This window comes from Myxine glutinosa, chromosome 8 (assembly GCF_964187855.1).
Source record: "Myxine glutinosa chromosome 8, kmMyxGlut1.1, whole genome shotgun sequence".
NCBI lineage: Eukaryota > Metazoa > Chordata > Myxini > Myxiniformes > Myxinidae > Myxine > Myxine glutinosa.
In genome coordinates, this window is record NC_136268.1 from 36811981 (window position 1) to 36825559 (window position 13579).

At 48.0% G+C, this 13579-nt stretch overlaps 1 protein-coding gene across 2 annotated transcripts in view; it reads left to right on the forward strand.

Moving 5' to 3' along the window:
- Positions 1–1466: 1466 nt before the first annotated feature.
- TRAPPC11 (trafficking protein particle complex subunit 11) overlaps positions 1467–13579 on the forward strand; it is a 273835-nt gene continuing 261722 nt past the window's right edge. Inside the window, exons 1-2 of one of the 2 annotated variants that reach the window (XM_078783191.1) lie at positions 1467–1550; positions 6080–6292. In XM_078783191.1, the coding sequence (XP_078639317.1) occupies positions 6083–6292 (210 nt within the window). In that variant the 5' untranslated portion in view covers positions 1467–1550; positions 6080–6082. The remainder of the gene's footprint in view (positions 1551–6079; positions 6293–13579) is intronic. The other variant, XM_078783192.1, reaches the window with a different exon arrangement.

A 13579-nucleotide genomic window follows, 5' to 3' on the forward strand; every position in this document is an offset into this window, starting at 1 on the left:
GTTTGCGGCGGTGGCGGCCGCGTTTGCCGTGCCGGCGGCGGTGTTGGTGGTGGCGGCGGTAGTGGGCGAGGCGCAGCAGCGGCCACGAGGGAAGTCGGGGGCGCTGTAGCCTCTGCACCGGGATCCACTACGGCAGCACCGTAAACTGACCGCGTGTCGCAGGCCGCGAAAAACTTGTCGGCCTCTCCGGCCAGGGCGCGGGGTTCCGTGATGTTGGAACCGGCCAGCGCGAGGCGCACCTGTATCGGTAGCTGGCGGAGGAAAAGTGCGCGGAACAAGAAATCCGGGCGCTGGTCTCCAAGCAGAGACAGCATGAAATCCATCCGGACGGATGGTCGTGTGTCGCCGAGGGCGGGAAGGTCCAGGAGGCGGTCGGCACGTTCGACCTCTGTGAGCCCGAACGTGGCGAGGAGGAGACGTTTGCGCGCCTCGTACTTGTGGTCGCCCGGTGGGTGCCGAAGGATGGACACGACGCGGGCGGCAGTGCCGGGCCCGAGGGCGGCGACCACGTGGTAGTACCGGGTCTCGTCCGCCATGATGCCCCGGAGTTGGAATTGAGCTTCGGCTTGCACAAACCAAACGTCGGCTTGCGCTTCCCAAAACTCTGGGAGTTTGATTGCGACGGCGTTGGTAGCCATGGTGCGTTCGGGGGTCAGCAACGGCTGAACCAATCGGGGTCACCAGTGTGGTGCTGTGCACACACGACTCGATTGCCAGAGAGGTAGGCCACAACGCGTGGATACAACAAGCGTCTATTAAGAGCTCGCACTTCAGCACTGGGCGGGCTCGAGCTTAGAGCCCGCATATATGTCCCGAGGCCACGCCTTGCCCCCGGGCATGGCCGATCGGCCGAAAGGCGGGGCATGCATTACAGTTCCCCGCCTGGACGCTCGCGCCACCACTGGTGCGCGGAATTATTGTCCCTTGTGCCCGCCACAATATAAGCATTCATCGTATAAATGGAACCACCATGGACTAAATCAATGCAATCCAGCTGATATGGAAGTGTATACTGGCATTCACCACAGGATGTCATCCTTCTATCCCGTACATTGATGATGCTTATTATTATTCGTAGTATGAGGTTCATCCTGTCTGTGCAATGGTTGTCAACCTACGGGGGCTTGTCTGTGCTCTATCGTTTTTAAATACTGAGTGTCACGCAACGAAGTAGCGCGCAATATTTTAAGGTGTTTGGTTTGTCTCGTTCGGTGGATGGGGTCAGGTTGGTTAATATCTTTTCTTTTTACGATTGTATAGCTCAGTTATTTGGGGTATATGGCATACGTTCTTTTCGCTCGGCTGGTCTCCTCCTTTTTGTTGGCGGTCTCGTGACTAATACTGTACTCGTTTTGATATTAAAGTTTTGGTTAATGAGAGACGGGTTCCTTATCATCTAAAAATATCAAGTAAATAATACAATGATATTTTTCATTGGTCGAACGAGAGAAGTGTACAATTTGTGCAAGGTCGAACCCGGAAGCGAGCGAGCGAGCGATTATTTGTGAGGGTCCAGCTTTGCCTATTGGGCGTGCTTGCCAGGTACGTACGTAAGTATGTGTGTGGTCTTGTGGTGAGTGAGTGAGTGAGTGAGTGAGTGAGTGAGTTGGCGAGTAAGTGCGTCGGCTAAGGGTAAGGGCAATCTTTGCCTTATATAAAACATTACTTAAAGGCATTTTGCTGCAACGTGCAAGTGTCACACTGCAGAGTGCAGGTCTTTGATGATTTTCACTTGAGTGTTGTTGTCGTGGTTCTTAATAAACTATAATAAAGCTTGTTTTTCATGTGGATAAATTATTTTACTGGAACTGTAACAATGGCGTCGCAACATTCTGGATGAAACATCACCTCATGTAACTCAGTTTCTCTGGACTTCTGTTCTTGATCATCTCTGTGGGTTGTTTTCTTTTGGTGTCTCCGTCCACCTTGCGTCTCCGTCCACCTTGCGTCTCCGTCCACCTTGCGTCTCCGTCCACCTTGCGTCTCCGTCCACCTTGAGTCTCCGTCCACCTTGAGTCTCCGTCCACCTTGCGTCTCCGTCCACCTTGCGTCTCCGTCCACCTTGAGTCTCCGTCCACCTGGCGTCTCCGTCCTCCTGGCGTCTCCGTCCTCCTGGCGTCTCCGTCCTCCTGGCGTCTCCGTCCTCCTGGGGTCTCCGTCCTCCTGGCGTCTCCGTCCTCCTGGCGTCTCCGTCCTCCTGGGGTCTCCGTCCTCCTGGCGTCTCCGTCCTCCTGGCGTCTCCGTCCTCCTGGCGTCTCCGTCCTCCTGGGGTCTCCGTCCTCCTGGGGTCTCCGTCCTCCTGGCGTCTCCGTCCTCCTGGCGTCTCCGTCCTCCTGGCGTCTCCGTCCTCCTGGCGTCTCCGTCCTCCTGGCGTCTCAGTCCTCCTGGCGTCTCAGTCCTCCTGGCGTCTCCGTCCTCCTGGCGTCTCCGTCCTCCTGGGGTCTCCGTCCTCCTGGCGTCTCCGTCCTCCTGGGGTCTCCGTCCTCCTGGGGTCTCCGTCCTCCTGGCGTCTCCGTCCTCCTGGGGTCTCCGTCCTCCTGGCGTCTCCGTCCTCCTGGCGTCTCCGTCCTCCTGGCGTCTCCGTCCTCCTGGCGTCTCCGTCCTCCTGGCGTCTCCGTCCTCCTGGCGTCTCCGTCCTCCTGGGGTCTCCGTCCTCCTGGGGTCTCCGTCCTCCTGGGGTCTCCGTCCTCCTGGGGTCTCCGTCCTCCTGGGGTCTCCGTCCTCCTGGCGTCTCCGTCCTCCTGGCGTCTCCGTCCTCCTGGCGTCTCCGTCCTCCTGGGGTCTCCGTCCTCCTGGGGTCTCCGTCCTCCTGGCGTCTCCGTCCTCCTGGCGTCTCCGTCCTCCTGGCGTCTCCGTCCTCCTGGCGTCTCCGTCCTCCTGGCGTCTCCGTCCTCCTGGCGTCTCCGTCCTCCTGGCGTCTCCGTCCTCCTGGCGTCTCCGTCCTCCTGGGGTCTCCGGCCTCCTGGCGTCTCCGGCCTCCTGGCGTCTCCGTCCTCCTGGCGTCTCCGTCCTCCTGGCGTCTCCGTCCTCCTGGCGTCTCCGGCCTCCTGGCGTCTCCGGCCTCCTGGCGTCTCCGTCCTCCTGGCGTCTCCGGCCTCCTGGCGTCTCCGTCCTCCTGGCGTCTCCGTCCTCCTGGCGTCTCCGGCCTCCTGGCGTCTCCGGCCTCCTGGCGTCTCCGTCCTCCGAAGGATGACAGGCTGAGTCAACCCCCTGGCGTTAATTCAGCGATCGACCGGGATTTGAACCCAGGATCCTAGGATCCCAAGCCGGCACCCTAACCGCTAAGCCAACACCAGGCAACACCTTGGACAATATGGCACAGAGGAAAGAAATTCATTTACTTATGTTCGCAGCCAGGTATTGGCTTAACAGTAAGCGTGGTTGGCTCAAGATCTACGATGGGTCTGTCTTGAGTTTGAGTCCCTGTCACGCCATTAAATAACACCAGGTAGGTTGACTCAGCCTGTCATTTTCCGGGATTAGCAAAATGAGTACCAGCTTACTGGAAACATGGGGCACTGGATCAGCGACACTTCCAGATAATGATGCAACAAACAACAAAATGCCACAGGATTCATACAAAACAACAACAACTGGTGTTAGCAATCAATGCACAGGATATAGCAAAGAGTTTGGTCCATCATGACAGCCAAGTTTAAATCCGTGGAAGAAGAGATCACGTGATGATCAACAAGGTCCACCAGCTGGTATGATGGAGGAACCAACGATCAGCAAGTCAGTCATAGGAAACCAGCTTGCTGGGATGCTTGCTGGGATGCTTGCTGGGATGAATGATCACGGTGTGTACCCAGATTTTGGAATAGGTACACCGTATCCCTGCGCATCGTAAGAGCGTGACCAAGGGTTGGTCTCAGGAAGGGCATCCGGCCATAAAAACATTGCCTCAAACAGGGAACCATGATTGTAATGGGGCCCACAAGGCTAACCCCCGCTCCAGCGGGGAAAATGGCCTTAAAACGATCATTCATATTCATATATTGTGCCATATTGTGCAAATATATTTGTGCTTAAATCGGAGGAAAAGTGAAACTTGCATTCGTGGTCTCATAACATTGTGCCTTGATTACTACAACTCACCGTTAGGCGTACATGCTTCTTCGCTCAAGCCGTTGTTGCTACGTCTTTGGAATATGGCAACCAAGTTTGTCATTCAGGTTTGCAAATTTGACATCACCCCAATCCTCAAGACCCTTCACTGTGTCTCAGAGGAGTAGGGTGGGGGTGTGGTGGTGGGGGGGGGGGGGGGCAACAGCAGTAGAATAATTATTTCCAAAACCTCGCATGCCCCATCATTTCATAAATGGAGTTCCACTATATTCAATGTTTTGTTTTCTTGTATACTGAGTCGAGGCTCGTATCAGAGCTAACACATAGAACATGTCATAAAGGGAGCGGGAGACAGGGAGACGGAGGGGGAGTGGGAGGGGGGGAGGGGGGGGAGAGGGAAGCACAACAACAGTAAGGACCAGGGACATCTGGATATCTGTGGAGAGAAGAGGGCTGGGGCGGGGTACATGGGATAAACAAGATGGACACTGCAGGGACTTCAAGAAAGAAAAGAGGGAATTTTGACGGAGGTGCGTTTGGGGTGGATTAACAGTGGTGGAAAAGATCAAGGTTTTGGATGGGGAAGATAACTGATGGTGATGACCATCTGTTTTAAAGACCTGGGGGGGAAGTGGGATTGGAGAGAATATGGGAGTTTGTTCCAGAGGCGGGAAAAAAGAGGAATGAAAGAGTGAAGGTGAGCGGAGAGTCTTGATTTTGGCAGTTTCACCAGAAGAGAGTTGCAGGCAGATCTTGTGCGACCTGCAGGAATATTTGGGGGACAGAGCACAGACAGAGCTGGGGGAGCAAGGCCGGAGAGGAGTTGGTCGAAGACAGAAAGACTACCAACCTGCCTGCGGTGGTGAGAGAGAAAGGCCCTCAGAATCAGCTTCATCACTGGAGATTCCAATGATTCTAAAAGCCTTGGTTTCTACAGCGTGAAGCCGAGCTAGGTGTGAGGCAGGAGAGCAGTATTCCATCAAGCTGTGGATAAAAGCCTTGTATGTGGTGAGGAGCTCAGGTGTGCCAAGGAAGGACTTCGCACGACGGAGGATGCCCAGTCGGCGACTGGCTTTGGAGGCCAGATTTGAAATGTGGTTTTCCCAGGAAAGATAATGGCAGATAGTGAGACCCAAAAGCTTGAGTGACAGAACTTCTTCGAGAGGATTATTCAGAAAGTGGATGGGAGGGTTGTCCAGTCGATCTTTTCAGAGAGACAAAGTGAGAGTGTGAGATTTGTCAGGATTGAAAGACATGTTCCACTTGTTTGACCAGTCTGTGATTTTGTCCAGGTCTGCAGAGAGTGAGGAGGCTGCAGACTGCCGATCTGAGGGATGAGGAATGGAGCGGCAGAGAGTGGAGTCATCAGCAAAGAGATAGAGAGGATTTTCAAGAGAGTCGGAGAGATCATTGATGAAGACCAGAAAAAGCACAGGGCCCAGAACACTGCCTTGGGGAACTCCAGCCTGAACAGGAAGGGGAGATGAGAGAAACCCATTCAGGGCCACACGTTGACTACGACTAGAGAGGAAGTCCGTAAGCCATGTGTGGAGATTCCCATGGATACCATAGGAGGAGAGTTTGGTGAGCAGTGCATGGTGCGGGACCATATAAAAGGCACGAGATATGTTAAGGGAGACGGCTCTGATCTATCTGGCAATGAAGACCTCCATCCATCATTGAGACAGCAGAAGCAGGATCAGCATTTCTGTGTCTTAATTTAATAATTTATTCAAATCTAAATTTGAACAACTATGGTAGTTTAGTGGACGTTTAATTTTGATATAGTTGCTGTCGTTTGAGTGTACTCGTTTTGATGTTCTTTTAAAATCACACACACACACACACACACACACACACACACACACACACACACACACACACACACACACACACACACACACACACACACACACACACACACACACACACACTCTCCGAGTAAATAATATATTTCATGAATTATTTATTAATGTTTGTCCATGACGTTTTTTTCTGCTGCCGGCTGCAGACCATGCCCTGTGTGAGCAATGAATGGGAACTGCCCCCAGAGCTTTGCTGTCGGCCCATGCCGTTCGTGGCTCTAATGGGTCTTGATATGATATACAATGCAGTACACCGGGCAATCTGGGAAGCTTTCAGTGCCAATCGTCGCACTGATCGTGTACCTGTTTCATTCAAGATACTCCCAGGAGATCACGAATTTCCCAAGTGCCGTACTAAGGTAAGATGTGGTTAACTGCTTCTTGAAAAGCGTTTTGTTGTTGAATTTGCTGTGTGATTGTTGTTTTAGTTGTATTTGTCGTTTGTTTTTCACCCCCGATGTTGATGAATGTAAGTTTATTGGCAGCCACACATTTGAGTTCAAGGAGATGTCTGTAGCTGGATAAAATGAGGACCGGCATCCTTTTCCCATGACAACGTTGGGTTCCACTGAGTACCGCATCACAACACAGTTCTTAGTCTGATCATGTCCAACCTGTATTCAAACCAAGGACAAACAACTTGAATACAAAACACTTTGTGACACAGGAGGAGTCAATTTGGACCATCTTATTTACACTTTATCAACATGACATTTATACAATATCAGTTTATTTGCTTACTTTCACTGAGAGTGAAGAAGGTAGGATGAGGATGAGGATGAGGAAAATGAGAATGAGAGGGAGGATGAGAGAGAGAATGAGGACGAGAGGGGAAATGAAGATGAAGATGAGGACGAGAGAGAAGATGAAGATGAGGACGAGAGAGAAGATGAAGATTAGGACAAGAGGGACGATGAAGATGATGAGGATGAGAGGGAGGATGAAAATTAAAAGAAGGGTGGAGAGGAAAGATGAGGATGAAGTGGAGAGGGAGGATGAGGATGAGAGGGAGGATGAGGATTAAGAGAAGGGTGGAGAGGAAACATCAGGTTGAAGTGGAGAGGGAGGACGAAGATGAGAGGGAGGATGAGGATGTGGTCGAGAGGGAGGATGAGCATGTGGACAAGAGGGACGATGAGGATGAGGATTAAGAGAAGGATGGAGAGGAAACATGAGGATGGAGTGAAGAGGGAGGATGAAGTGAAGAGGGAGGATGAAGTGAAGAGGGAGGATGAAGTGTAGAGGGAGGATGAAGTGTAGAGGGAGGATGAAGTGTAGAGGGAGGATGAAGTGTAGACGGAGGATGAAGTGTAGAGGGAGGATGAAGTGTAGAGGGAGGATGAAGTGTAGAGGGAGGATGAAGTGTAGAGGGAGGATGAAGTGTAGAGGGAGGATGAAGTGTAGAGGGAAGATGAAGTGTAGAGGGAGGATGAAGTGTAGAGGGAGGATGAAGTGTAGAGGGAGGATGAAGTGTAGAGGGGAGGATGAAGATTAAGATAATGATTGAGAGGAAAGATGAGGCTGAAGATGAGAGGAAGGATGAGAATGACGAGAGGGATGATGATGATGAGGGTCAGAGGGAAGTTGAGGATGAGGACGAGAGGGAAGATGAGGATGAGAGGGAGGATGAAGGGGATGTTATCTATTTTGCTGCATGTTCAAAACCACTTACCAACTTTCTCACTTCCTGCCTACAAGGAGTGTTGCACAAGTAGCGTTAAGATTTCCTTTCACTGGAACTAAGGGGCCCAGCCCGAACCATGAAAAACAGCCCCGGACCATTATTCCTCCTACAACAAACTTTACAGTTGGCACGATGCATTCGGCCAGGTAGTGTTGAGTTGTGTGTTGTGTTGAGGAAGGATGAAAGTGACTGGTTGAGAAGAGTGATGGAAATGAATGTAGAAGGAAGTAGAGGATGGGGAAGACCGAGAAAGACTTGGCTAAAGATGGTGGAAGAAGAAATGCGGGCAAGGGGAGATGCAGAAAATAGGGCAAAATGGAGAAGATTGTCATGGGGACCGCAAGGCTAACCCCCGCTCTAGCAGGGAAAATGGCCTTAAAATGCCTGTTGTTGTTGTTGTTGTTGTTGTTGTATTCGGACAGGTAGTGTTCTCCTGGCATCTGCCAAACCCAGATTAGTCCGTCAGACTGCCTGATGGTGAAGTGTGATTCATCACTCCAGAGAACGCGTTTCCACTGCTCCACTGCTCCAGAGTCCAATGGCGGCGAGCTTTACACCACTCCAGCCGACGCTTGGCATTGCGCATGGTGATCTTAGGCTTGTGTGCGGCTGCTCGGCCATGGAAACCCATTTCATGAAGCTCCCGACGAACAGTTGTGCTGACGTTGCTTCCAGAGGCAGTTTGGAACTCGGTAGTGAGTGTTGCAACCGAGGACAGACGTTTTTACTCGCTACTCAATTCAGCACTCGGCAGTCCTGTTCTGTGAACTTGTGTGGTGTACCACTTCACGGCTGAGCTGTTGTTGCTCCTAGACGTTTCCACTTCACAATAACGGCACTTACAGTTGACCTGGACAGCTCTAGCAGGGCAGTAATTTGATGAACTGACTTGTTGGAAAGGTGGCATCTTATGATGATGCCACGTTGAAAGTCACTGAGCTCTTCAGTTTGGCCCATTCTACTACCAATGTTTCTCTGTGGAGATTGAATGGCTGTGTGCTTGATTATATATACCTGTCAGCAATGGGGTGTGGCAGAAACAGCCGAATCCACTAATTAGAAGGGGTGTCCGCATACGTTTGGTGATCTAGTGCGCGCACACACACACACACACACACACACACACACACACACACACACACACACACACACACACACACACACACACACACACACACACACACACACGTACATCCCAGGATGGTACTCGTATGATTGTCTCAAATAATTTTGATTTTAAACTTTTTTTTCCTTTGACATTTCTTGGTTCATTACAAGAGTTAAAATTTGCTTCTTTGAATGGGATTGTCCCCCAAAAGCGTCGTTCATTTTATAATGAATTAAATTATCAACAGTGTCCCTTGTAATGGGATTCTCCAGTATCTAGCAAGAGCATGAAGTATCCCTAATCAATTACCCGCAACAGGAATCTGCTTTGACCGCATGCTTGCAGCTGAATTGTCCTGAGTTTTAATTTAATTGGTTGATCCTGATAGCATCGTGGACATTTGCACTGTAATAGCAAAAAAAATTGGAATATGAATGTTTTGGAAGAACAGAATAAGTGTTGGTTGCATCACTGACTTATTGAACGACGAATGACAGCGAAGAACTCTTCTTTACTTTTGCTGTCGCTTCACAAGAGAAACAATAAATTGCTGTGGATGTCTGGAGACAACGTGGCAGAGAAGTGTTAACAAGCGTTACGCCTAGGTCCCCCGTCGGTGAAGTGATGTGCGTTGACAAAGTGGAAGACGCAAGGCGGCCATCTTGGATTTTGACGTGGCGACCCAATTTTCAATAGTGTTCTTCCTTATGCGTAGATACACCTACACACCAGATTAGAAGTTAGTAGTTCGTTTATTTTTCAAGATATTTCGCTCACAAGGTTCAGACATATATATATGGTGGCGGCCATCTTGGATTTTGACGTGGCGACACAATTTTCAATAGCGTTCTTCCTATTGCCTAGATACACCCACACACCAGATTAGACGTTGGTACTTCGCTTATTTTTTAAGATATTCTGCTCACAGGGTTCAGACATACATGGTGGCGGCCATATTGGCCTTTGACGTGGCGACCCAATTTTCAATAGCGTTCTTCCTTATGCCTGGTTGCACCCACACACCAAATTAGAATTCGGTCCTTCGCTTACGCATGCACGAACGGACGGATGGACGGACGGACGGACACACAGACGGAGGGGAAAACCATAGTCCCCCTTTCGCTCCGCGGTGCGACGGGGGACAATAACTGTCTTTGGATTGTGAAGATTGTTGCCTAATTTTTTATACAAAATGCCTTCATTGTTCATCAAATAGATAAATATGGCAATGCTGAAAATGGCAAGCGTTCGTCACACAAATTGATGTCAAAACCACATTCTTTTGCGCTGCAGAATTTGGGCGCTTAATGTGGGAGAGTATTAAGAGATACCAGGACATGAGATGCTGTTTCTGTCTTATTTGAATGTACTCTTGACTTTTTGTCATTATTACCTCTGCCACCAAAGGTGTGTGGAGGTTTGTTTTCACCCCTGCCTGTCTGTCTTTGTTTATTTGTTTGTCTGTGGACAATATGTCTCAAAAGGTTGTGGATGGATTCGGACGAAATTTTGCACAGAGTTGGTGTATGTGACAAGGACGAAATGATTGGATTTTGGTGAAGATCCGGATTCGGATCCGGCTACTAGAATTTTTCAGTGAATCTTCACCATTGTGTGATAGAGCCAAAACCGATACAAAGCACATTATCTCAAAAAGTTATGGATGGATTTAGCGAAATGTGGTGGAGAGGTTGTGTGTGTGGCAGGCAAGGATGAATCGATTCGATTTTGGTGAAGATCTGAATATGGATTCGGATACGAGAATTTTTTTTTTTTTTTTAAGTGATTCTTCACCATTGAGAGAGGCGAAAAGTAATACATAACATATTTTAAAAAGTTGTGGATAAGTTATGACAAAACTTGGTGAAAGAGTTGGTTAAGTGACAAGAACAAGCCGATTCGATTTTGATTCAGGTCCGAATCCACATCCGGCCTATCAGTGGGATATAAACCATAAACTGTTCAGCCTGGCGGAGGTATACGATCTACCAAGTGCCATTCTAGTTGCATCGTGTGATCGATCATTCAAGGAGCGGAAAAGAAACATTTTCACGTACCTGTATATTCTGAGGAGGCATCTGAGGTGTGCATCAACGAGCTGTATTAATGAGAGTAGTCGTTAGCAACAAACATGCGGATGTGTTGTTACTGTATCTGCAGCTTAAAAAAAAAATCTTCATTTTCGAGAACATTTATCTATTGAGAAGATTTCCTTCGGAAGCTGCATTGCTGTTTAATATTTCAGCACCATGTCCATCCTGGATTCGCAAGAAAACTTGAACCGTCTTAGTGTTTCTCTAATTCTGATGTGGCCTTCGCTCATTTGTTATGCATTTTGTAAAATATGACAAATATCTACATGTTTTGTGGATGTCATTTGTCTCATCATTACTGTGTAATGAATGTGAAATTGAAAAGTGTCTTGGGACTGCTTTTCATGATAGCACCAAAATATTTTCTGAAAAAGGAGCATACTGACAATAAAGGCCATAATGACAGTAAACAAAACGATGAATCGGAGAGGAGAAGAAACAAAGTTAGACACAATCAAGTAAGAGGGTTTGGTTACTAATGGCAGTGGAAACTAGAACGACACTCAGTAGAGAGCATACTTCCGCCAGGCAGAACAGTTTACATTTTGTATTTCACGGATCTGGATCCAGACCTCAACCAAAATCGAATCGGCTTGTTCTTGTCACTGACCCAACCTGCCCACCACATTGTGTTAGTATCATCAGAATCCGTCCACAACTTTTTGAGATATCCTGTTCACAAACAAACAAACATCCAGACAGGCAGACAAACCTCTCCGATGCTCTGGAAGACCCTCTCTTTATTTTTATTTTACCTCCCTTCTTTTTATTTTACCTCCCTTATTTTTATCCCATCACATTGTGTTATATGGTATCCCCCATTCCAATAATTGTCAGACAGCAGCTGCTTCATTCTCTGCTGATCGAGAAATGAATATATGATGCTGGTCTGATAAATGGAGCGTATTCTAAAAACCTGGCAAATCTCTATCTCAACCTGTCGCTCCGGAAAGATTTTCAGAATAGCCTACCTGTATTTGAATGATCAGCCACTGAAATATGGGTTAATTCTCCTGAACATTTAGGCCTCACCACTGGGCATAACCTCGCTTGTGCTGACCATCTGGCAAAGCTGGCTTCCAAAGGCAGCCGCAGATGGAGCAGCCTCCGTTGTCCCAAATAATTATTTGAGAAATCATAACAACTCATAGTTTACAAAGCCGTTGGCCCTAATAGATTGTTGTTATCCCTGATAAGTTGTTGCTCTACCATAATATCAGAATCTACTGGACTATAAGGCTCTCAACATTTTTGGTATCCCTCGTTATGAGGCTGAAACACAAGGCTCTCGCATCGCAGACAGGTCAGCGCCCCTTTTTAATATGCTTTCCTTCTCATCTGGGCTTGCTCCCTGTTCTCTCTCCCAGCAATCTGACTATCCCTGTCTTATCCCCGGATATACTCATTCTTCGAGTTATGTCCTCCTATTGGGTAAAGTTCTAAAAATACAGGCTGACTGCATGCACATACAGTGCCTTCAGAAAGTTTTCACACCCCTTGACTGTTTTCACATTTTGGTATTTCAGCCTGAATTTTAAATGGATTAAAATGAGATGTTTGGTCGCTGATCTACATATAATACACATATCAAAGTGGATTTTTTTTTTTCGTACAAAATAATTAAAAATGAAATACAGAAATATCTAATTAAAATAAGTATTCAACCCCCTGATTCAGTGCGTAATGGAATAGCCTTTGGCAGCGATTGCAGCTTCAAGTCTGTTTACAGTTTGGCAGCGATTTTAATTTCACCCCAGATCCACTTTTTTGAAATACCGACTTCTTTCCTTGAAGTCTTAGCAATGTCCATGTGTTTTACACCTCTCCGACCCCCCCCCCCCCCTCTTCCCGTGCCTCCTCTCCCTCCCACAGATCTCCCGATGTCCCTGTTCTCTACTGTTGTACTTGTGTGCTTCTCGCTCTCTCTCTCCCCACCTTGTCTCCCGCTCCCTTTATTATGTTTTTTTTTTGATGTGTCCGTTTTTGTTTTTTTTGATTGATGTTAGCTCTTTCACGAGCCTCGATCTTGTATACCAAAAAAATAATATATATTGTACGTAAATTAAGAGACATATAGTCACACGGCTTCACGGAGGGACACGCGAGACCGAGGTCCTTTTGTATTATAGATGAAACAGCAGATGAAGCTACTTTAAACATTATCACATCTAACTGCTAGCAACCTCCCAGTTCCATAAATGGCTCAAATGACTGACGTGCAATATAAACATGCAGACAACGCATAGTTGCAGCATCCAAAACTTTAACATTGACAAAGGTGACCCAAGGGACATGTAGTTCAGCGATTGTCACTTGCATTGATAAAAGGTTCAATGTGTTCTGCAATGCAGGAAATGAGAATTGCCAATCTCACCACATGGGACTGTGATAATGACAACTTTGGCAAGGATTCAGTTTGCACCCTCGTAGAACATTTCAGCAGCTTCCTCGGCATGCACCTAGGGAACTAAATGGTGTCAAGAAGCTAAAAGCATGTAAATTCTGAGTTTATCAAGAGAACATTTATTTCCTTCTGGGAGAATCTATTTTCCAAATTTCAATACCACCAGGGATTTCCACATTTCCTTGTCATTGTTCAAGCTTTCCTGGCAATGACGGTCTCCCGTGCTGAAAGAAATCGGGTTTTCTCCCTTCAAAATGCCGTCGCTCAGATTCCAGCTTGGGGTTGATTACCAAGAAACTCTACGACCTGCTCTTGGTTAAAATCGATGCATCAATCCACAACAAACTTCCCTCATAC